Source organism: Poecilia reticulata, chromosome 19, assembly GCF_904066995.2.
Source record: "Poecilia reticulata chromosome 19, P_reticulata-male-v2, whole genome shotgun sequence".
In the NCBI taxonomy this organism is placed as follows: domain Eukaryota; kingdom Metazoa; phylum Chordata; class Actinopteri; order Cyprinodontiformes; family Poeciliidae; genus Poecilia; species Poecilia reticulata.
In genome coordinates, this window is record NC_088848.1 from 13,554,539 (window position 1) to 13,578,026 (window position 23,488).

The following is a 23,488-nucleotide window of genomic DNA, read 5'->3' on the forward strand; positions in this document are numbered from 1 at the left end:
AAACTAATCATTTCCGCCACCACTAAACTAGCATTTGAAGAACTGGAATAAAACAAATAAATTCGACTCCAATCTGCCTTCAGACACACAATAACCTGTTATATGTTCGCTGATTTAACCCCAAAGAGCCCAGATAATGTAAAGTCGTGTTTCTTGGATAACGTTTACGGCTTCAATTAATGTAAGATGGGTTTCAGCACAGGAACAGAAACCATGTTTTAAATCATGAAATGATTCTAACTAGCTTTTAAAACGAACTCAACCCATTTAATTGAGACACATGCAGATGACAAATTTCATGACACATTTAAACAATTATTTTATGAGTTACAGTATTTATTTATTGTAATTTGGAACTCTTCATTCTCCATACAACCCTGGCTTCTCCGCATCGCATCCTCGCGATTTCATCATGGGAATTCAGGGACCTCTTTGGGATCTCGTTCAGTGTGATCACTTCATCTAAAAAAAAACCTAACGTGTTCAAAAGGGACACATCCAGACCATAAAAGTATTTTTCAAAAGAGTAGCACCGGCCAATATATAACTGTTAAAGAATTTGACGCATTAGAACAAATCATCACAACGTTTATGCCGTTTCTTCACGGTTGGCTCGCACAGCCAGTCAAGCTGGCTCGGGCACGAACGACACATCTGGAGCACACGAAGATTTCAATTTCAGTCATTATTTCTACCGATCTAATATACTTTAAAAGACGCCGTAGAAATGGAGGCGTTGCACACCAAGGGTATTTGGATGGCTGAATGTCTGCAGCAGCAGACAAAGAACATAGAGCAGTTCTGGCTCACCGTCACTCACTTCGGAGATCCTCAAGTAGGATTTCTGTTCCTATTCCCTTTAAGTTATTTCGTGTCTAATCGATTGGGAGTTGCGGTGCTGTGGGTCTCGGCCCTGACGGAGTGGTTAAACCTGATGCTTAAATGGTAAGACCGTGGAAACAGGTAAAATAACAAATTTAGTTTTTGATTTACAGTTTAGGTGCAATATGTGGATATGTAGCATCTGATTTTCGTCTTGTACAACAATCGGCGTAACTTATTTCTCCATTCTTATGTATGTCTCCACATTTTGGTTAACATAAAATTTGAGATTCTCTTGTATTTTACTTTAGTAGACGTTGTAGCTTCCGGGACAACACCGCAGTTCCTACTCTATATGTTGTCCGTGGCGGAACAGACTGTAGTGGAACCATAAACATAGGGGAACAGACTCTTAACGACACTTAACGCCACATACGTACGTCAGTGTCGACTCCATGTTGTGATTGGCATTTGGTTGAGACACTCAATTTTCCTTGCAATTCATTTTCGACAGCTGTTGATATCGTACAAAATAAATATTTTAAAAACAAACAAACAAAAAAGAAAAGTATTAAGTGGCTGGAGTAAAAGCAACAGCTAAATAAAATAATACATTAAATTAAAATAATAGTTATGCAAGGTAATATTTAGTGGGGTTTAGTTTGAATATTCTTGTAGATACTGAAAGCTTTCAGTTGCTTTTGTTTTCCAGCTTCTTTTCAAAACGTTTTTTTTAACTGAATGAAAACAAACATTTAAGTGAAAGTCTAAAATCCTCCAAAAACTTGAGATAATAATAAATAAAAAAAATCTCAATTTTGTATGCAGACGTTAGATAGAAGTGGCTTTGTAACTCTTTTTTCAACTAAAAGATGCCAGTTGTTTTGTTTCTTGCCTGTTCTTGATCAACCATAAGTCCCAATGGAGTTCTGTTTTTTTTTTGTCCTTTTGACTTCTCCTAGGGTGCTGTTTGGAGAAAGGCCGTTCTGGTGGGTTGGCGAATGTCAACTATTTTTCATCACAAAGCCCAGAATTTTCCAGTTTCCATGCACCTGTGAAACCGGCCCAGGTGAGGCAAAAACTAAACACACCCAAGTCGTATTCAGCGCCCTTCATTTGGAGTTAAGAGTTCCAGATTTGGTGTTCGTTTCTCAGGCAGTCCGTCAGGACACGCGATGGTGACTGCTGCAGTCTGGTGGGTTGTGGTGCCCCCTCTCAGCTCCTTTCTGCACTCCCGCACTCACCGGTAAACAAAACGAACAAAGTATGTTCGAAAGGAGGAGTAAGCGCAAAAGTTTTAACTGTTTTTCTTGTCTTTTGTCCACAGTTGGGAGATATCAGCTGCTCCCTATCTGATTTACGGGCTGCTGGTGGGTTCAGTTGGACTATCCAGGATCTTTATCCTTGCTCATTTTCCTCACCAGGTTGTTACTGGAATCATTGCAGGTCTGAGTACAGAATTATCACACATGCTTGATATATTTACAGCAATGCCACCTGCCTATGGTGCAGAAACCCTACAATTTAAAGGCATTTCGATTGATTTATTTGCATCTTTCTTTCTCTGGCCTCATTAATAATAACACAGTGTTAAAAAGTGGAATTTGAATCAATTTCCAAGTCTGGATGAGTTTAGGCTAAATGACAGTAGAGTTTGAAATAAATCGTTTTTATTTGAACTTTGATTTGCCACAACCTTTTTTTTTTATGCCAACTCTGACTATTTTGGTGTTTGATTTCCTGACATATAAATCCAATCCATTTTTTTTAGCTCTGAAATATGGATTAAAAAGCTGTTTTGGCTTTTTGATACCAAGATAAAAGTTTTAAACCAGTTCACTGGGTCTGATTTATATGTCCATTCAAATCCAAAATACTTTATTAAGCGCAGACGGACATTAAATACCTCAAACTATGTTTATTCAAATAATCTTTATACAGTTGAACAATTGATTTTATTCCAAAAAAAAAAGGTTTTGGTAGAAAATAAGACGGGCATTTTTCAAAGGCTACTTTGGAGTGTTAATATTAATTATAGTGAGAAAAAACATGTAGGGACAATTAAAATGAAATTTAAGATGTTAGTCTGGTAGCAGTATGAATAATTTTGGTCTTATAATATATAATGGCTGTAGGCAGGAAGGATCTCCAGTACTGGTCTTTGTTACAGAGGTTCTCAAGAAGCCTCTGACTCAAGACACTTTGTTATTGAATTATAATGTTATGAAGATGATTCTTGGATATTTCCATCATATTCTTCATAAGCTTTCTTTCTGTACAGCCACCTGTAGTGGTGAGGTTATCAACATTTTATTTGTGATTACCAAACTCAACGAAGGAAATAATTCTAGTGAATTATTCTGAATGTTATAAACAATGCTTGAAAATTGATTATGTAAAAGCATGGGAAATCTGTAGAAACGCTATAAGGATCTGAATTCCCTTTGAAGAATCTGAAAACACTGACAGAGGTCATGGTTACACATTTTTCATACTTATTTGAACTGATCGTCTCCAGGCATCTTTCTGGGGATTTTTCTTGGCCGTAGAGTGCCAGAAGGGCGCCCCCTGTTGTTCTTCGTCAGCTTCAGTGCAGGAATGCTGTTCAGTGCTCTGATTCTGAATGTTGGCCTGAAGCTGGTTGGCATTGATCTCCTCTGGTGAGGGTCTTAAACTGATGGAACATAAATCAATGCTTTGACGAGAGGCATCCTGTCTCATGGGGTTTTATTTTTGCTTATTTTAAAGGACTGTCACTTTGGCGAAGAAATGGTGCAGCCGTGCCGAGTGGGTCCGCTTGGACACAGTCCCGTTCTCCGCCCTGGCCCGGGACTGCGGGACCCTTGTTGGTCTGGGGCTGGCCCAGAACTGGAATCAAAGCGGATGGTGTACGTCGACGAATCACCGCGCTCTGTCTCTGGCTGTTTCATTCATTGGGCTGTACCTCGTGTACAGCCTGCCGTTCCCTGGCAAATCACAGGACCTCTTTTACTGCATGGTCTTCGTCAAGTTCACCCTGGTGCCTCTGACTGTCATGGCGGTCAGTCCTGTGCTGGTTCACTTTTTCATACGCAAAATGAAAAAGGATTAGAGAGGCACTTCTTCACATGAGTCCAAGTTGTCTCGAGTCTTTTACTCTTCTTACTTCTGAAGGTTCCAACTTTAAATGATGTTGTATTTCAGATATAGTTCTCTGTTTAATGGTGTTAAACAGAAACCAAAAAAAGAATGCTGGTATTTTTATTTATTTTTTGTTGTAAGTGACGTGATCAAGAGTTTTTATTTTTAGCCTGTCAAAATATTTTCGTCTTTGACAATGCACTTTTGCCTCATTCGTGGCGATTGTGAGAGAACGTTCACGCTTTCCAAATTTGTATTCAATGATTTGTTGGTGTTCTAAGTGTTAAAAAACAAAAACCAGCTCTATTGTGCGTGGGCCGACATCAGGTTTCCACTGTTTTACAGCTCTTAAAAGTGAAAGTCAAAAATTGCAAATTGAACAATTATTCCCCCTGCTGCTATGATCCAGTATGTTGTTTATTACAGTTGCAATAATTTATTTAGCAAAAATAAATTACTGCATAATTTATTACGTAATGATAATAGCGTATGTATGACACATACAAACACACAAGCGTATGTGTGCGTAATAAATACGCATTAGCAATTTTCCGGAGCCAATTGTGGGACCTTTTTGTTTCTCTGTTTCTGGAACAAAAACATAAATATTTTCAAAAGTAGCATTGTTTCTTCTGCAGTGAGCTGCAACGGGAGGAGGAACTACCTTATGCACTTTTTCTGGCATCTCATTAAAAGTAGTTCAATTTGTAGGAAATGTTTCATGGATAGTTCAAGACCATTACATTTGAAAACCTCAGTATTCCTTAATGTAGCTTACACTGGCCCATGCACATAAGGCGACTTAAAGTTGTGTCAAATTGTTTAAAGTTGAAAGCACTTTCATACACACCAGATGTGTCAAACGTTAGATTTCAATCACTTTTTTTTTTTTTTTTTTTTTAAAAACCCTAGTGGTCGAGATATCCGAGTCTGTGCCATTTTAAACTGTAGTATTTCAGTTGTTTACAAAAATACAAAAACAAAAATATTTCACTGTGCAGTTCAACACCTGTTTTTTTTTTTTTTTTTTAATAAATACTTCTTTCCGGACTATTTAGTGAAAATCCTTTAGAGAGCCAACTAATAAACATTCCTTGGCCGTCAAATCCCTTCCTACATACTCAAAGTAGCTAATTAATCCAGATCCACAAAGTCTTAACACTATTTTCTTGATAGGAAGATTTATTTTTGAATTGAGGAAACACTTGTCAATGTTATTCAAATTTATCAAGATGTTCTAATGTTTTTTATTTTTGCTTCTACAAATTAAAAATTCTATTTAAAGATCCTTAAGAGGGTTGAGTCCAGATTTTTTTTCTCCAGAGTATGGAAAGAAAGAATTGCTAACATTGTTCAAAAATCTCTGTTTCATGTTGCGTTGGATTAACATCTTTTTTTTTTTTACCATATCTATGCAATTGACAAGTCAAAAAATAAATGACCGACATGCATAACGTGTTTCAGTTTATAACCATTTATAAATATGTTTTTTTTTAATACATAGGTTGGACTGTACATGTTACAATCAGTTATCATGAGATAAAAACACATTCTTTTTTAACATTTTTAATGAAACTTTTTATCACAGCGATCTGAAAGCTCACATTTACAGACAAGAGAACTCTGCTCAGCAAGCAAATACGTTTAAAAACTAAAATAAAGGAAATCTTTTACTCGTTCTGGTGAGGCTGAAGGAGAATGGATGAGGACAGTTCGGGGACAGCAGCCGTCTCCTTATCTTAATTCCCGACACCGTATCACACACTGCTATACATGTTTCTGCTGGAGCTTCATGGAAAGAATAGAACATGCATCGGACTATTTACAGCAAACTAATATACACGTACAGCTCGAACTCGAACGCCCTTGGACTCCCGCAACCGAACAAGTCCTGTTTAAGTTAGGTATGATACAGTTTGACCTTCATTTCTCTGGTAGCTGTTGAAACAGGAGACGAGGAGGAGGTCTCTCTGTCGATCATCTTTATCTGACATCACAAAGTAAAAAAGCTACAGACAAAAAAGCCTATAACTTTTCTCAAATATAACAAGAACGTGACTATTTTTGTTATTCCACATTACGATGACTCCAAATATGGAGATTCTGGAGAAAATACCAAGCTTTATTGTTATTATTAGTCTATAATTATTCTATTCTCTTTCAGCAGATTTCTATTATTTCCAACATTTGTGCATTTAAGAAGCTGTTCTTACATAGGCTTTTTTTGGGTTTTTATTTTTTTGGAACAAGGTGAAACATGATTTGGCCTTTAAAACAAAACACAAAAAAAAACAAACAAACCCACAAATCCGAGCCGGATCGAGCGCAGTATCTAAACCACTATATACAGCTTGTGCTAGAAAGTCTATACATCTTCGCCAGTTTTTAAAAACGTCGTTCTCTCCTCATACCGTCACTCACCACCAAGCTGAAAAATTATACAGTAATGGAATCTCTGACAGTCTGGCCGCATCGGACGCACACCCATGCTCTCCAAATTCACCAAGCGCAGCAACAACCCAAGTAGATAAAATATATAAAGTGCACCCTTAGTTCAAAATGTAAGACGCATTCAGAGGGCAGAACTGGCTGGGGGGAAAAAATAAATAAAAAAATCATGAAAATAAAGTAGAAGAGGGAGAAATGTTTACCAGGAGCTGGTGAGGAGGAGGGGTGGTGGGGAGATGCATTTGCTTGCTTGTAACCTTTGAGCACTAACCTGTCACTATTTCGAAGGAGGGACAGAACCAAACTTCAATTGTACTTTCAATATTACACTTCCAGTTAATTACTCATCGTTAACTTAGGCAAAACCGCTGTATTGCAATCAAAGCAGATCTCTGTTCTGTAATTCCAACAACTGGAGCCACTAATTAATAACGAATAACCAACATACTGCAGCCAAATGGCTCTATGGACAGTGGATCTACAGTGACTCTTTAGAAAAGTCTGGTTTTTAATTACGTTAAAAAAATGTCTCTTTTCAAAACGTTTCTCTACTGAACAGAAAAATAAGCTAATCTGTTTGAAAATAATAATAATAAAAAAAAAACTAAAATCAATAAATCCTGGTGGCATAAGTGTGTTCAGCTTTAGACAAATGCTTCCTTGGACTCTTCAATTTCAGCATTCAGTGTTATTGAAATTCACTACAACAATCAATTATATTGAATTTGTTTAACATTTGGATCCTTTAGCTAATCTATAAAGGGATCTCACTGTACAAAGGTATCCCTAAACCTGGCAGAAAAAACTTAAACCGAGTATCATCTTGGGGAAACAACCATCTAAAGGTATTTACGTTTTACTCCAAAATGGAAAACAAGGCAAGGGAAAACTTTTCATTGGCATTAAAGCAAATAAAGTCTTTTTATAATTGCTCAGCAGCTTTTTGCATGTTTCCACTGACATTTTCATGGTTTATCTTTGGTGATGAGTAAGGAAAGTTCTCTTTGCAATCACCCTAATACTTAGCTCAATCCATTAGATTCAAGTTGGGATTCTGGCCACTCCAAAATGTTACTACTTCCAGTCTGAAAAAAAAGGTAAAATCAAGAGATGACTTTAAACATTAAAGCCAGCAGCAAAACATTGTAGATTAATGGGGGAAAAAAAACAAAAAACTTCAGCTTTTGGACCACATCCTTTGCTAGGGTGTTGCTTCTCTTAAGGACCGGCTGAGCCAGAATCCAGAACTAAATCAGACATAAAATCTGAAGAGAGCAGTGGACAAGGGATGTCCTCACAATCTGACGGATTTAGAGAACTTTTAGAATGGACTAATGCCAAGAATGCTGAACACTATGCAGTCATAAAAAAACAAACAAAACAAAAAACAGATTCTCAAAGAATTACTTTAAAGGTGTTCACACATATGCCACCAGGTTATTTAGGTTATTGCACCTTTTTATTAAACAATTTGTCCCTAAAATATATTGTTTTTAATTTCGTTATGCAAAAGCTTTGAAAATGGGCTACTTTTTTAACGTCACAATAACCAAACAGTCATATAGGACTGAGTATACGTTTCTAAACCCGTTGTAACAGATATGTTGCCAAGTAAAAGATAAAATGTAGATTTTTTTTCCTGTTTGTTTTTAGCATGCATAAATCCACACAGAAGTTGCAGCCTGACCATTTTAATTATCAACCTGTTGTAATAAAGTTTCATTTTGGGAAATATTACCAATCCTTTGTTTTGTTTCTTTTGCGTTTGAAAAAAAAAAAAAAAAGAAAGAAGCAGAAATGTAAAACATGCGGTCTACATCTGATCAATTTAAGCCCCTCCACAAAGAATAAATCGACAACTTCAATCATAAGCAGTTTGCGATTTTAAGCAGTTGCTTGCATCTTTCCAAACAACAATGTATCAAAGCTTGTCTGTCCCTCATTTGTCATTGGTCAATTTTTCCACCTCCACACGACTAGCAGTGTGACACAGTAGCAGGGCTAACAGAATAAACTTTAAAATGCAAACTATTCTTTGTTTTATTTTCTATGTACAATATATAACTTAATTATAAATATTGTCATTTTTCTCTAAGTACTGAGTCGTAGAACCTCTTGCTTTTTCAGAGCAATGTACAGTATTGAACAGATAATATTGTAGTACATAGAATAGAGCCTACACAGCAATCTTGGTTAAGAGCACACTTTGAAAGAACAGAAGATGAGCAGAGAGTCCACGAGCAGAGTCTGATGAGGAGGAGCACGGTCACTCTTTCCGTCCCATCTGGGGTGGTTACTTGTGGTCGCGTTGTGCCACTCTAAGTCTTGGAAGTGCACTGGTCAAAGAATGAAATGAGAACTCAGAAACTTTCTGTTGTTCGGCCTGTGTGCAGATTATGATGATGACGATGAAATGATCATTTCAGTATCAGTTATGTTTTTTTTTTTTTCATATAGGATTGCGTCTAAAAGCCTAAATGTGGTTTTCTCTCTTTGACTGGAGTTGTGTCTCTTTAAGAGTTCTTTTGCATGAGTTTGTCCATGACACATACACAGATCACATGTCACATTTTTTTTGTTTGTGTTTTTTTTTTTAGATAAATATTCTTCCACCCTCACTTCTACTGACACACCAAAGTCCAAACTGCCCACTCACACATTCGACTCCACAAATGGTCTCTTTGGTTTGATGGGGGATGTAGGGCCTTGGGTCCGGGAGTCACGTGACAGCTGGCGGTACATGTTGTCCTGGTAGGCCTGTGCCACTGGCAGAGTCCTCGCCACCTTCACGTCGGGGTAGGTGGGCACCTGGCTGACCCGTTCCAGAATATCACCAGTGCCCCGGGATCCGTTGGCCAGCTTTCCCAATGAGGAGGGCTGCGTCTGGGAGTAGTAGTCCTCCTCCAACAGGTGTCCATTTTGGGCATTGTTGGTCTTGTTGTAGTAGGCGATGTTACCCAGAGATGCCGGGGGACTGTAGGTGGAGCCCTGCTGGACTAGCTGCCCAGGGGAGGTTGGGCTAATAGCAGAATCCATGGAGGTCATGGGCCTGGACCGTCCGGGCTGATGCAGGTACTGTTGAGTCCGAGCGGTCTTGTCTATGATCCCCATGAAAGGCGTATTCCTGGAGCGGGTGGTTTCGCCCTGATACAGACCGCCGCTCTGAGAGGGAGAGATCGGGGAGATGTCATCACAGGTGCGCTCGTATGTGGCTTGCAAGGGAATCTCCATCTGCTGAATAGACGCGGAGGGCCTAAAGGCCTGAGCTATGTTGGAAGTAGACCCAGCCGAGATGTTGTTGCTAGAGGGGGAGAATCGCAGGCCTACACTCTGAGAATGGATGAGAGGCCTGGGGGTGGGCACGTGCTGCTTCATCTCAGTAGTATTGGCACTCACGGGACGTCTCACCATGTGGGGGATCTCAGGAGAGCCCAGCTGACAGGGAGGCATGGCGTTTGCACGCTCCAGTACGTGTTCAGAGACTGGGTAGTAGGCTGCAGACTGGCTGCGGCTTATCTGAGGTGTCTGGCTGTAACGGATGCCCCCTGGTCCCCCGCTGCTGGCGCGGTAGGCAGAGGAGGGGCGCTGGGGTAGCTCATCTTTCAACAGGTTTGACTCCATGACCCCTCCTCGGCCGCCGTGCTGACAGAGGGCCCCAGAGCTGAGGCTGGCCTGGACCTGGGGCATGGACCGCCCATCCAGGGACGGCTGGTACACCAGGCGGCTCTCCACATCCACTGAGCCCCCCTGATAGCGACCGCCAATGGAGTGGCCCATTGGACCGCTAAAGCTGTTGCCCAAGACGTTGGGCTGGTTTGTGCGGACGATTTGGGCGATAGAGGGTTGGAGGCGAAGACCTTGGGCTTGGTGATGCTGGGAGGATATTGACGGCTGTGAGGTCAGCTGGAATGAACGCTGGCTGCTCATCTTGGACAGGGGAGATTTGGGTCGTCCAGGGAGCTGCTCCGTCTGGTATCGCACCGGAGACCCAGATTGCGATCTGTACAAGCACACGGTTTCCAACGGTGGACTAGCTCTGTACTGAGCAGCCCGACGTAAAGGAGAAGGCGGTGGGCTCTGGTGATCCATCCCCTGACCCCCACTGCCCATCGGAGGTGGGCTGAATCGGTAGGACTGTTGGTGCACTGGGGAAGTGTGAGGAGGGCTGTGTCGGTAGTGGGAGTTTTGATGAGTCGGAGAGAGAGAGGGCGATGGGGGCTGATATGAACCTCGAGTTGGGGAGGACATAGAGGAGGAGGTTGGGAGGTATTCATAAGGCTGGCCCATGGGTGAGCCCCCAGTTAAATAAATCTGATCCGGGTGTGTGGGGGAGAGAGGTGGGCTTTGTATGATGGGAAGACTTGACGGATTGGTGAGAGATTCTGGAGGTGGTAGTGCCAAAGACATTGCCTCCAGCTCCTGCTCTAAGTAGTCCTCATCCTCAAACAGGTCTTGGACAGGCTCCATGTCCTCCAGGCGGGGCTCAGGTGGAGGGGGAAGAGGCATGGACAGGGACAAGGACTCCTCCTCCTCTGGAGGGGGTGTTGGGGGAGGTGAGGGTGGAGGCTCCAACTCCATGTCCTGCTGCTGGTGTTCTTCCTGGTAGAGCTGATGACATTCCTCCTCCACCCTCTGGAGGAGTCGCTGGATTTCTCTGTTATTTGGACATAGTTTTATGGCTTCATTTAGGTCCTCTAAGGCTTCAGGAAATTGTCTGAAAACAAGACAAAATTTTGATTTTTTTTTAGAGAACAGGTCCACAACACACACACACAGAGTATGAGTACATCTCAAAAATATAATACAAGAAATGAAGATGGTGAAGAATATTTTCCGCACCTTCCTTTTTGTACCCGCCAGGGAAATATTTTTGAGAGCCAATCATTTTGAAGTAATTTTCAAACAACTGATCCAATCACAAGCTAATTAAACTGGAACAGACAATAAAATGTTTTAGCTTCAGCTAAATTTCAAAATTGTCTGGTTTTTATTCATGCTATTAGCTTTTGGTATCTCTCCCAATATTATTTTTGTCTTATTAGTTTTACTAACCTTGATTTTATTTCTATTTTGTCATCTATCTATCTGTGATGATTGTTTGTTGTGAAGTGCGTTGGTCAGCTGAGGCTGTTGTAAATGTGCTATAAAAATAAACTTTGACTTGACTTGACTACAACGTTAACATATTATGTTTTAATATACAATATAACCTGCTTTACTTTACAATTGACATAAATTATACTACGAATAGACAATTCTATGATCATTTTCAACGACAAGTATGGTCTCAGGTCCACACAACGTTACCAATCAAAGGTTTTATTAGATGCATAAGGTGTGCCTGAGAGAAAACACTGCAAACGACAAAACCCTTTCATTGGATCTTAGAAGGATGAAGAGAGGTACCTGCTGCTACGTTTGGCACGTGCTCTGGCATAATAGGCCTCATACGATTTTGGTTTCAGTTCAAGTGCCTTGGTAGCAAATTCCTCAGCCATCCCAAAGTCCTGCAAAGATTGAAATGCATACAAAAAATGTGACAAACTGCCTTAAAAACATGAAATGACTAATACAAAATGACCTTGCACGAGGTTAAATCCCAGTACGTTGACTCTTTTATGCTTTTCATCTCAGCCATTTTGGGTACTTCTCCATTAGTCAGAGCAGATTAATGGCAGACTTACATTCATTTTCCTCCGACATCGGGACAGGTTGAGGAACAGTGATACTTTGAGTTCCCTGAATGTCTTGAGGTCCTCACTAAAGCCTTCACGTGGAAACTTTTTCAGAGCGTACTGGTAACGTTGAGTAGCCTCCTTCACCTTCCCCTTCTGTTGGAAGAAAACCCCCCACAGTTTTTAACTTCCATCCATACAGTATCATTTTGTGTCCTATCCTATGCTTCTATGCCATGCTGTGAGTCTTACTTATATTATTATTCAAATTTGCAGAATAATAATCTGAAAAAACATTTAAATCAAAGGATGAAATATGCACATTAGACTGAAACTCTTGTTCTCTAACCTTGTAGAAGCTGTCCCCCTCCTCAATGAGCTTGCTGAGTAAGATGATCATGATGTCAGGTTTTGAGGTGGCCATGGCCCACGTGGCTGGACCTGCACAACACACGACGGAGAGGATGACAGCAAAAACGTGGTGAGAAAGACAGGTGGCTAAATACAAATCTAAAGGGCGTGGGATGGAGGAAGGAAAGTTTAACTAGGAGACGCACCACAAACAACAGTAAGACCACAAGAATCAGGACAACAGTCAAAAATGGGGAATGGAAGAGAGAACACAGGCAATCGAATGCAGAGGAAAGATAAAACACATCTGCTCTAAAACCTCAATGTGACCTCGCTTTGGAACTTCATGCTTCAGTCAAAAATATTTTTCCAATTGCTCAATTTTTAAAAGGCTCCTGAAAGCAACCATAAAAATAGTCCAATCGGTAAAAAAAAAAGATTTCATGTCGTGTAATGGATCAAACATATGCAAACAGAACTTGGTTAAATCAAACTTCTAAACAGAATTAGTGAAATCATCATTTGAAAATCGTATCTTGTATTTCAGCCACAATAGAGGAGATCCATAAGGTGGGGGGCGGTATTTTACAGCACTGTAAGAGAAAGCTGGCTTCCACATGAAAAAAAAAAACAACAACCCAGATACAAACAAAAACAACAACAAAAAAAACCCCAGCGGACGGATTTGTTGCCAACTAGTGTGTGTGTGTGTGTGTGTGTTGTATCTGTGCAAAAGCAGCTTTTGACACACACACATATACACACACCAACCGATGTAAACTATATGAGAACTTGCACAAGCAGACATGGTGCAGGTGTGGTGAACAGCACACGGCAAGCAGAGTTGATGTGAGGTGGGGATGATCTGTAGATGTTAACTGTCCACTGAGCTGCAGGTTGAAGGACAAATGCTGCTGAAACAACCAGGCTGATACAGAAGGCACACCTGAAGGATGACCGTGGGTTTCCACTGCAGTCTACAAACACATGCACATTGGGGAAATCACTTCCACGTAAGCAGTAATGCGTGTTCCTGTTCATGCATTTGCGAGGTGAGAGGATATTTCAGCATGATGTCGCAGGCTGGAGGCCGGGCATGCTTTTATGAAACCACTTTGGCGTTAGCATCTACCTCTAGACAATCCCGAGCTCGCCACTGTCACAGCTAATACCTTTTTGCATGTTATTATTTGTCAGTTTGAGAAGGATTTTGGTAGCTAAGCTCGCCTGCTGACACTTAGGACCACACAGACAACACAGAGAGAGGAGATAGAGCTGTCAAAATGCCTGGTAGGGTGAGAGGTCGACAGCCTTGGCTTTACCTCGGGGCCGACTGGGCAGCGTCTGACATCCTGGCGCCGGTGAAAGAGGCAGGGAGGGGGTTGGAGTGGAGGCAAGAGTGAGGTGGTAGAGGGTGAGTGGGTGGGGACGGGATTGCCGGAGAAAAATAGTGGCGTGGGAGTGCAAAAAAGAGCAAGAGGAAAGAGAGAGAGCAGGTGGGTGAAAGAGAGGAAGAGGTGGTGGTGGTGGTGGATGTTGTGGAGGAGAGGTGAGAAAAGGAACACAAGCAGCAGTGAGAAGCGAAGGAGGTAAGTGCCTCAGCAAAAAGAAAAAAAAAAAAAAGAAAAAAAGAAAAACAGATACCGAAAAGAAACACCGCAGGCGCTAATAACAACCTGTCTCTGAGTAACTGCAGAGGAATGGAGAACGAAGATGTGATTGAGAGAGAAAAGAGCGACGGAGACAGACAGAGGCACTGAGAGAAAATGATAAGAGGAAAGCAAAAAAAAAAAACACAAAAAAAACAGCAGTACAGTTGTATAATAATAATACTAATAATAATAATAATAAAAAGACACATCAGAGCTATAGATAGCTGAGAAGAGGCAGCAGTAAGCAGGGGGTAGAGTCCATGGCTTGTTGCCACAGAATACAGCAAAGAGAAAGATGCATGTAGAGGAAAAACAGGAGGACTTTCATCTACGGAGTCACAGTTTGTAACCTTTCCATGCAGCTCATTCTCCAACTGCACTGCAGGATGTTTGGCCAAGATGCTACTTTAACTTTTGTTTCGTACCCCTCAAACTCTTTCATGTTTTCTCAAGTTTGTCAACTACAAACTTAGTGTAGGCAAATTAGATGTGAAAGATCAACAATTATGAAGTATGTCTCTACTAGTTTAAAACATTGTAAAGGGCCATAATGTTAAAAGGTCCAAGGACTGTAAGTACTTCTCCGATGCACTGTGTCTTAAAACATTCCCTTTATGATGCCAAAGATGCTGCATCCATGGTGCGCCTCACTAAAAGGCTCCTCAGTCTCTCAGAACTTTTCTTACCAATCTTGGCTCCTTTCTTGAGCAGGGCCACCACCACCGACGTGTTTCTGCAGCCCACTGCTCGGTCCAGAGGCCGCATGCCGCTGTAGTCGACGTGCTCTATCATGGCCCCATGGTCGACCAAGAACTGGACCTGGGAAAAAAAAAAACAGTTGATACACTGGAAAAAAAAAACTGATTCCAACGTAAATGACACAATACAGTAGATATATGAGAGCAAATTGGTTAAAAATGTAATTTTTGTATCTTTCCTACCACGTCAGAGTCGCCGTAGAAGGCTGCTAGGTCGAGGGGCGTGCGTCCGTTCTTGTCTGCGTGGTCAGTGGCAGAGCCGCTCTCCACTAGGTAGCGGACCACGGGCAGATGTCCTTTCAGACAGGCCCAACTCAGTGCAGTCAGACCCTCCTTATCCATCAGAGGCAGAGAAGCTCCTGGGAAAAGTAACAGCAGCAGCACCTTTAATTTGACTGATATTAACTGAAACTATGCTCATTGTTTCTCTAATTGATGCATAGTTTTACTGAAACTGGTGGAAACATACCGATCTACTAAACACTTCTCATTTCAAAGCCATGCCAAAAGTTCATCCTGAAGTTATAACCACTGGTGAATGTTTTTTTAAAAATATTAATGATCTCTTATTCAAACATTTTTTGGGGGGACATTACAACCTTCTTCAGATTTTGCGCTATTTCAACTCAGCTTATACAGAATACGTGCTGAGTATTTAAACATTTGCCTATTTTGTCTAGTTTTCGGTTGTTTTAAATGTCTAATGGTGAAAGTAAAGGCAAAACTAGCATCATCAAGCTAATGTTTTCTGCCATCTTCCAGTTCGTTAACGTTGTACTGGGACTACGTACCTTGGGAGAGTAAAAACTCAACCGTTCCCAGATGTCCCTCTGAGGCGGCCATCATCAGAGGCGTGCGGCCCTGCTTATCAGCCATGTTGATGTCGGCTCCATGAGTGAGAAGGAGGTCTACAATCTGCAAAAACAAAAACAAAAAATACATCAAATTCACAATCTAAACTTTGAACTTAACGACTTGTAGTTCGTTTAGACACATTTTTCATTTGTCCAGGAACAGCTGATGGAAAATAGTCAATTAGAAAAGTGAGTAATTACTTTGCATTGTCCCTACCAACTAATTGAATACATTTCAAATTTAAAACAAGGAAATGTTCAGTCTTATGGGAAAATATTTTCGTTTTTGCAAGATTGCATAACAAGGATAACAGCATGGACGGCGACCCGGATCAATAAGAAATCTAACCAAAAATCAAAACTAGCAACTTGGGAAACTTGGATCACAGATAACAGATGGAAGTTTACAAAGTGAGAGAATGCTGTCGCCGACCTGCCAGTGTCCGTGTCTGACGGCGCTGAAGAGTGGAACAATGCCTCGTCTGTTGGGTTGAGCCACGGCGGCGCCCTGCTCCAGTAAGAGGCGGCAAACCTCCAGCTTCCCGCGACCCGAGGCTGCCGTCAGAGCTGATGGCAAGACATACACAGACCAACGAGAAACAAGAGAGTAATGTTGGAAATTCATGCATCATTGTTGGTTTTTTTTTTTTTTCTACCTTTGATAAGGTTACATGCTTCACCCACTACAACCCATCTAAAATTCTTCTTTCCAAAGATTGGTTGTCTGCGTTGACACACTTCTGGGAAGTTGCTTTATGCGAGGCGTGTACACTTATGAACATTTATCATCTCATCTGGTGAAGATTGGACTTCAATTGATTCCTTGTGAATTTTCCCGAATGAGTTTTGCTTCTCAATCCTCTCAGTTTTCCTTCCACTTAGCTTTCCGTTATAATGCTGGGATACAGAAATTTGCGCAGCCAGCTTCTTTAGCACAGACCTTATGCTGTTCGACACCTGCCTAGTCATTAATGTATTTTGGAATATAAAGTTGTTTTCTTATTGGACTTTAATGCTATGATCACCAAAGGAGCTGCTTTCAGTTTGTCACACGCTGGCTATACAGAATTACCAATATAAATTAGCTTTTGAACTATATTCTGATGAATGGTTTTAAACTTAAAAATGTTTCGGAAAACATAAATGTTGCATTGGAAAAAGCGCAATCTTCCCTGATACATTTGAGATGTTCTGATAATCGAGGAGAGATTTGTCTCATTCAGTTATAATAATTAGGATTTTTAAAAAGCATGACCTAGTTTCTAACACTGAAGGCGGTTGCTGCCCCGTTTGTATGACCTTGCATCAGCTTATTTATTTTCTACTGCAGAACTCCTTTGAGCTGAGGTGTGTAGCTGGGTACATTTCCCCGAGTCGCTCTCAGAGCATCTGTTGGCCTTCTCATCCCTTACAAAATGATAAGTATGTGACTGAGTGAGAGCACGTTCGCGCCTCGGCAGACACTCGCGAACAGCCGTTTCCACGCCGCAGCTGGGGGAAGAAAGACTGTAATGAAATTTTGTAGCTGCAGGTTACAATGATGCATTACATTTCTCAGCACCCTGCCACAGTACAATCAGACTAGTCATTTGAAAGCCCCCCTGGAGCGACTGCCTCTCCTCCCCACCCTTTCCCCCTGCTTGTGAGCGACACCCTCTGACTGCGTCGTCATCAGCCTCTGACGCAGCAGCAGCGCGCAGGCCGACGCAACAAGAGAGATCGCTTACATCCGCACTGCAGCGCTCTTGCCTCTCGGCGGCATTCAGGAAGCACCCTCTCAAAGAAAAACAGTGCCTGTCTGGAGAGACCCCAGGACGTTCTCTCCTGCAGGACTTCACGTCAAGACATCTTTTGCGATTGATTTTTGCGCGAGTTTTGTGTGTAATGCGGCGGTGTTGAAGGTATCCCCACCTGTCTCTCCCCACAGGGAGTCAAAGTTATTGATCTGAGCACGCTCCACTTCCTCTTCATCTTTCTCTGGCAGGTCCAGCAGGTAGGAAACAATCTGATGGAGGAAAACACAAAAGAAGCCACACATTAACATCCTGGTTCACTTAAATATCTCCATTTTCTTTTTTTTGTTAAATCGCATGTTTCTCCTCTTTTATGTGCAAGTCTCTTGATTTCAGTCTAATCTTGTGCTTCCATGCGTTAAGTGTATGAATATTTGGGACGTGGAGTTTCTTTCCACCACAACCCATTAAAGAGTACTGCAAAAGTATTGAAAAATTTCAATGTATTTTATTCAGGATTTTATGTTCCACTTCACAACAAGCAATTGTGCAGAGGACGCAAAATGACACATGGCTTTCACTTTTTTTCTCCTTTTTAAAATTTTTTACAAGTAAAAGTCTGGAAAGTGTGTGTGCGCGTTTGTCTTCGCCATGTTTTTCTTATTTAATTTTCTGGTTTTCTGAGTTTGCTCGATGGACGCTCCTGAAGATACAGAAAATACTACAGGAAGATGCAAAAAAAAAAAAAAAAAAAACATGAGGCGGAAGTTGTGAATATCACCACTGTCAGGTAAATTCCACATGACAAAGAGACATGCGAAGCGTCACGGTAACAGACAAAAGCAGATGTGCTGCACCTCTGTGTAGCCCATGCTGGCTGCAGCAACCAGTGCCTGCTGGACCGCTTGGCTCTTGGTGAAGGCTGCCTGCTGCTGCGCCTGTGGTGACTGTTGCTGCTGCTGCTGTGAGCCCACGTTCCAGTCACTCTGGATGAGGAACTTCACCACCTCCATGTGGCCCCTCAAGGCCGCATGAACCAGGGCGCATTGGCCGTTCTTGTCCAGATGGTCCACCTTTCACACAAAAACAAATATTAACCCAAATGAACAGGGTCCGATCGAAGAGTCGCGCCTCATTGTGCCGCTCCCTCCCCTCCACACACCTTTGCTCTCTTGCGACAAAGTGCAGTGACGATGGCCATGTGTCCGCCGGCAGCGGCGTAGGCAAGCGGTGTGAGGCCGTTTTCAGACTGGGCGTCCACAAAGGCACCAAACTCGAGCAGCAGAGCCACCATGTCCATGTAGCCCAAATGGGAGTGGACGCAGAGGATGGGGGCGTTATTCAGCACCTCCGTGCGGTAGTTCACGTTGGCACCGCCCAGCATCAGAAGCCGACTCACCTAAACACGCATACGAAGAGGAATGCATTGGGATTCATCTGTGAAGTGTTCTCTGCGTGTTATAATTAAACGCAACCATCGTTTATGGATCACTGCACCTTGATGTTGGGAGTGTAGAGATTTCTGAGCGATGAGAGCGCCGCAGAAAGACCCTCTGTGCTGTAAGATATCCACAGACCTTGCAAGATGGACGACGAGACGCCAACTTTCTTGCTGAGACCCTTGAAGACAGAACGTAAACATTCTTTAGTGCAATGCTTGACCACAGCTGTGTGTGTGTGTTTGCCTGGTTACAACGTTCCACCTTGAAGATATGCGCTTTGAGGATGTGATGGCCCAGCTCGATGGTCTGCTGTCTGTTCAGCTTGTTCTGCAGGCGAGAGAACCAGAAGGCCAGCAGGGTGTGTCCGCTCCTGCAGAGACGATGAACACATGCCATCAGTGCTTCCTGTACTTTTTAAAGCTAACAGCACTGCTGGTGAGGTTAAGTTCTTTAATATCCACAACTAGTTCTTTTTAATTTTAAGTTTGGTTTTTTTACATGTGGTGTCTCTGATCCTGGATTTTACTGTTCCATTATCCACCTGCTCTCTCGCTTATGCTCACCTCGGGTCGCAGAGGAACTTTGTCTTTTCTCCCTCTTCTCTCCAGATCAGCCACTCCCTGAAGGAAGGGTGAACAAACATCCTGGTACCGTCCCTCCTCTTCACGAGGAAGACTGACAGGTTGTCGACGCGCTGCTGAAAGTCTTCCCAGTCCAGCGTGCCCTGCCACCAAACACAACGCACGTGTTAAAGCTGGAAGAAGTCGATATTTGTCAGGGCTGAAATTAAAGACAAAGCTTTTTTTTTGCCCAGTTCATATAAGCATAAACACAATCATGCTGTCCAGCACGGCAGAGGAAGGCCAATGATTTGGGTCTGTTTTGCTACCATAAGATTGTTTGGACCATTACTACACATAGGCTATGTTCACATTACACCCTAAAGTGACTCAAATCAGATTTTTTTTTTTTGCAGCCTGTGTCTGATCTTTTTATGACAGTCTGAACAACAGGGATTGGATTTTCACAAATGCTGCTCAGGCCACCTGGGTATGTGGTATCTGATACATATCAGATTTTTTTCAAATGTGAACTGTGTCTGTACACAGCACTCACCTGAAATGTGGATACTCAACAAACCTCAATAATCCACATCCCGATACGCGGAAGAGGGAAGAAAAACTAACAACCATGTTGGACTATAATGAGGATCAAGTTGTTAACGTGCTCGACAAACAACTTTAAAATCACATGATTTGCCCCGACATTGTCAAACACTGAGCCATGCTGGCTACGTGTGACGTTACTGTGCATGCAGGTGTGAATGTAGCCATAAAGTCTCCATCGCCTGACGCGCCGTTTTCAGGAAAATTACCTGCAGCGAACCGGCGTTGATGGCCTGGTATATCTGCTCGTCCGTCAGCGGATGGAGCGACGCCACGGCCACGTTGAGGAGGGGAAGCGCCCGCTCGAACGACGACTGCGTGGGGAAACGCATGTTGCACTGCAGCAGGTACACCTCCGCCAGGTTTACCGGAACCACCTGAGGAAGGAGGGAAGCAGAGAATCTGAATGGCAATGCCGATTTCCTTTGGATCCCTTCTGCACAACATGAATAATGCATCGTGTTTGCACGCGGAGCGCCTTTCGCTGCTCCACACGGACTTCCTCGGAGCGAAGAATGTAAATTTATCACTTGTCACTTCTTTATGGAGTCTGGAAGCGCATCCGAATACATGAAATTAAATGAGTCTGGGGGTGCGAGATAAAATATTTCATTACGAAAGGCACACTGAAACATTTCGAATGCATTATTAATCAAAGGACGCGCTGGGTCCTGGCTGTTCAAAAAAGCTTTAGTGACACTACAATGCAGGTAAATAATAATAATAATAATAATAATAATAATAATAATAATAAAAAGTATTGTCTGAGGTAATTAGTAACTTATTTATTTTGTTAGGAGGGCTTTTTTAAAAGAATAATTAAATCCATAATAAATAAACTGAAACACAGTCACATTTGCTTTCTATAAATGCTAAATGCAACACCTGGACAACGTTTATTCACTGTATATAAAAGCATAACGTCTCTCTGTCGAGTCATTCTAACATTTTTTATCACAAAGGGAATGCATTTTGATGATGGCAGGTGGTTGATAATTACCTTCATGAGCTGCGTAGTAAAGCTACAGCTGGTAGAACAGCACACAGCGATGGGAGGCAGAATAAACAAGTGGCTAAACTCCCTCTTTCCTTTCCACACTGCCACTGGTCAAAATTCAGTTTTTTTAAGAATCAAATTTCTACATTTACAGAACATTTTTATATCCTCACAACCAGACCTGTGGGAAGGCATTTCTACGCCTCGCAGATTTCTTTGATTTTTTTTTTATTTAGTTTTTTCCTCAGTCTTCGAAGCTTGAGATTAAACACATTTTAGCATAATACAGATATAATCAGAATACAGAAAATGCAGTTTTCAAAAAGCAAGGATATAATGTACTCAGGGAAAAAAATTCTACCTAAACCAGCATCTATCTAAGACGCATTTGACGTGTCTACAAACGCGTCAAATGCGCATTTGTAGACGTCAAATGCTCAAAGTTTAAACGTAAACCTGAACCACCCACCTTATAGCTGGAACTTTTGAGAACAAGGTAGCCCTTCTCAATGAGGTCAAAGGTGAGCTTGAGGTACAGGTAGGACCCCTGGCTCAGGGCCTTCAGGTGGCCGCTGAGCTTGCCAAAGGTGGTGTTGTCCATCTTGCCGTTAAGCGAAATGTTGTTCTGAATTTCGGGGCTGCTGTGGATGCGGTGCAGGATGTAGCCCTGCAGGTCCTGGTCTATGGCGTCGTTCTCCTCCAGGCTGTCCAGGGAGATGCGGTGAAACGGCAGCGCGTTGGTGATCTCCTGCAAGCAACACGTTCGATTTCGGGTTAATATTTGCGTATTCAGGCCGAATGCACCGACGACAAGTCGAATCTGGAATCCACTCAGAAATAAATGAGAAGCGGAAGTTCAGCGACTTAAAAGCGCTGGGTTCTTTCACCTGTAGCGTCGTTCTGACCGTCACCACTAGTTTGAGCCAGGGAGGGAACTTGTGAATGGTTTTGGTGAGGAAGGAAACAACGGTGTCTCCGTAGTCCGGCTTGTGGAACTCGGCCTCGTTGAGGCCGTCGATGAGGATAATGAGGTCCTCCTCAGAGCTGATTTTTCTCTCTATAAAATAATCAGTGGGGAGAAACTGCTTAGTAAAACTGTTCTATAGGAACCTTAGCTACAGATTATGAATCTAAATTTAATTGTTTGAGTTTTCTCTGTCTTCGATGAATTGTAAGCTTATTAAAAACGTTCTACAGAAGCCCAAACCCAACCCGACCCGACCCGACAGCAACCAGAGTTCTGGTGAGGTTCAGGCTACAGAGCTAAACTTTAAAAGTTCACTTTACTAGAAAACACCAGCATTCCAACACAAACGCTTAAAAATTCACCACAACAAATGCTGAAAGACTTGTTGCTGTGCTGCTTTAATGCTTTCATTACTTGGGTAGAATTTCCAGCAACGAGAGTCTCACCTTTGTAAAGTGCGTCCAGGGGCTCCAGGACCCCCCTTCTGAAGGAAGCCAGGGGGTCCTGGACGCAGGAGCGCAGACTCAGGACACTCTGCAGGTGTGGTTCCCTCAGAAGCTGCTCCCTGTAGGCGACCAGGTGCGGCGAGCGGCACAACAAGGCCGCGACGTTGTGCACAAACTCCGGCACCAGGCAGGTGTAGGCGTTATCTGCCTGGCAGTAGTGATAGGCCACCACCTGGGGGCGACAGAGTACAGAGCAAAAACGGCCGGTCACTAAATGAAGAATCCTGCATTCATCACTAACTCTCCTGAACTTTACTAGCCTTTGCATGTTACAAAACTTATTAAAGATCAGTGCTGAGGAGAACATCTCACCTTGAAAAATAACTGCTTTTAGAGCTGTGTGAGTGCAGAGTCCGCTTTTTTTTTTTTTTTCCACCGTCATTTGGGATGGAGTCAACTTCATGGTGGATGATTGCAGCATAATGAAACATAATACTTGTTGTTTCACTGTAAGGCTTTAGCTATTAATAATTCATAGCTGCAGGCTGATTCCTAGTCGGCTCACGCATGTGCGAGCTGACTGTGGCACGACGGAGTCAAGTGTTAAACTGCCACATTTCACAGCTACGAACTGGAAACATGATCAGATGAAAAGGGGGGAGGGGAACTGACTCAGAAAAACCTTCCAAAAGGTTTGCGGTGACGGAAAGTAGCGCTGGATTTTTTGCGAGAGGTTTTCAGATGAAACAACGGCAGCAGGTGTGACGTAGAGGTTGAATATTCAGAGGTGATGGCAGAGAGACGGGGGAAGAGAAACTCATCAAATAAAATGCAAATTTTTTTTTTTAGTCACAATGGAATACTGGGTTTTAAAACAAAAGGGGTGAAAAAGGGAGCGAGTTCAATTATTAATGCCAAGAGTTAACGAGATCTAATAGCTTGGCTAGAAAATGGCTTTCTTCAGATATAAATATTTTATAAGGCTCCCTGGCAAAGTTGTTTTTTTCTTTTTTAAACACATCTGCATAATGCAGGAGGCTGGGACTGGGGATGCAGA

The 23,488-nt window shown here is 42.3% G+C and overlaps 2 protein-coding genes across 12 annotated transcripts in view; one reads left to right on the top strand and one right to left on the bottom strand.

Moving 5' to 3' along the window:
* Positions 1-599: 599 nt before the first annotated feature.
* g6pc3 (glucose-6-phosphatase catalytic subunit 3) lies at positions 600-5,230 on the top strand. Its single transcript, XM_008437286.3, has 6 exons — positions 600-945; positions 1,785-1,891; positions 1,978-2,068; positions 2,150-2,268; positions 3,341-3,482; positions 3,571-5,230. The coding sequence occupies exons 1-6, from the start codon at positions 728-730 to the stop codon at positions 3,911-3,913; spliced, it is 1,020 nt and encodes a 339-aa protein (XP_008435508.1). The 5' UTR covers positions 600-727; the 3' UTR covers positions 3,914-5,230.
* A 170-nt stretch (positions 5,231-5,400) lies between these two features.
* Positions 5,401-23,488, bottom strand: part of tanc2b (tetratricopeptide repeat, ankyrin repeat and coiled-coil containing 2b) — a 159,130-nt gene continuing 141,042 nt past the window's right edge. For 9 of the 11 annotated variants that reach the window (XM_081600757.1, XM_081600758.1, XM_008437287.3 and 6 more), the window contains 19 exons: positions 22,432-22,663; positions 21,906-22,075; positions 21,488-21,766; positions 20,231-20,398; positions 19,419-19,579; positions 19,117-19,225; positions 18,911-19,033; positions 18,576-18,812; positions 18,271-18,486; positions 17,592-17,685; positions 16,114-16,247; positions 15,618-15,741; positions 15,010-15,185; positions 14,755-14,887; positions 13,739-13,768; positions 12,415-12,506; positions 12,075-12,221; positions 11,797-11,897; positions 5,401-11,104 (listed from right to left, as the gene is read on the bottom strand). In XM_081600757.1, coding sequence (XP_081456883.1) covers positions 9,043-11,104; positions 11,797-11,897; positions 12,075-12,221; positions 12,415-12,506; positions 13,739-13,768; positions 14,755-14,887; positions 15,010-15,185; positions 15,618-15,741; positions 16,114-16,247; positions 17,592-17,685; positions 18,271-18,486; positions 18,576-18,812; positions 18,911-19,033; positions 19,117-19,225; positions 19,419-19,579; positions 20,231-20,398; positions 21,488-21,766; positions 21,906-22,075; positions 22,432-22,663 — 4,788 coding nt within the window. In that variant the 3' untranslated portion in view covers positions 5,401-9,042. The remainder of the gene's footprint in view (positions 11,105-11,796; positions 11,898-12,074; positions 12,222-12,414; positions 12,507-13,738; positions 13,769-14,754; positions 14,888-15,009; positions 15,186-15,617; positions 15,742-16,113; positions 16,248-17,591; positions 17,686-18,270; positions 18,487-18,575; positions 18,813-18,910; positions 19,034-19,116; positions 19,226-19,418; positions 19,580-20,230; positions 20,399-21,487; positions 21,767-21,905; positions 22,076-22,431; positions 22,664-23,488) is intronic. The other 2 variants (XM_008437289.3, XM_008437288.3) reach the window with 1 other exon arrangement.

Coding starts and splice junctions, on each gene's coding strand:
- g6pc3 (XM_008437286.3), top strand. CDS start 728: ATGGAGGCGTTGCACACCAAGGGTATTTGGATGGCTGAATGTCTGCAG. Junction 946..1,784: donor TTAAACCTGATGCTTAAATG/GTAAGACCGTGG, acceptor GACTTCTCCTAG/GGTGCTGTTTGGAGAAAGGC. Junction 3,483..3,570: donor GTTGGCATTGATCTCCTCTG/GTGAGGGTCTTA, acceptor CTTATTTTAAAG/GACTGTCACTTTGGCGAAGA.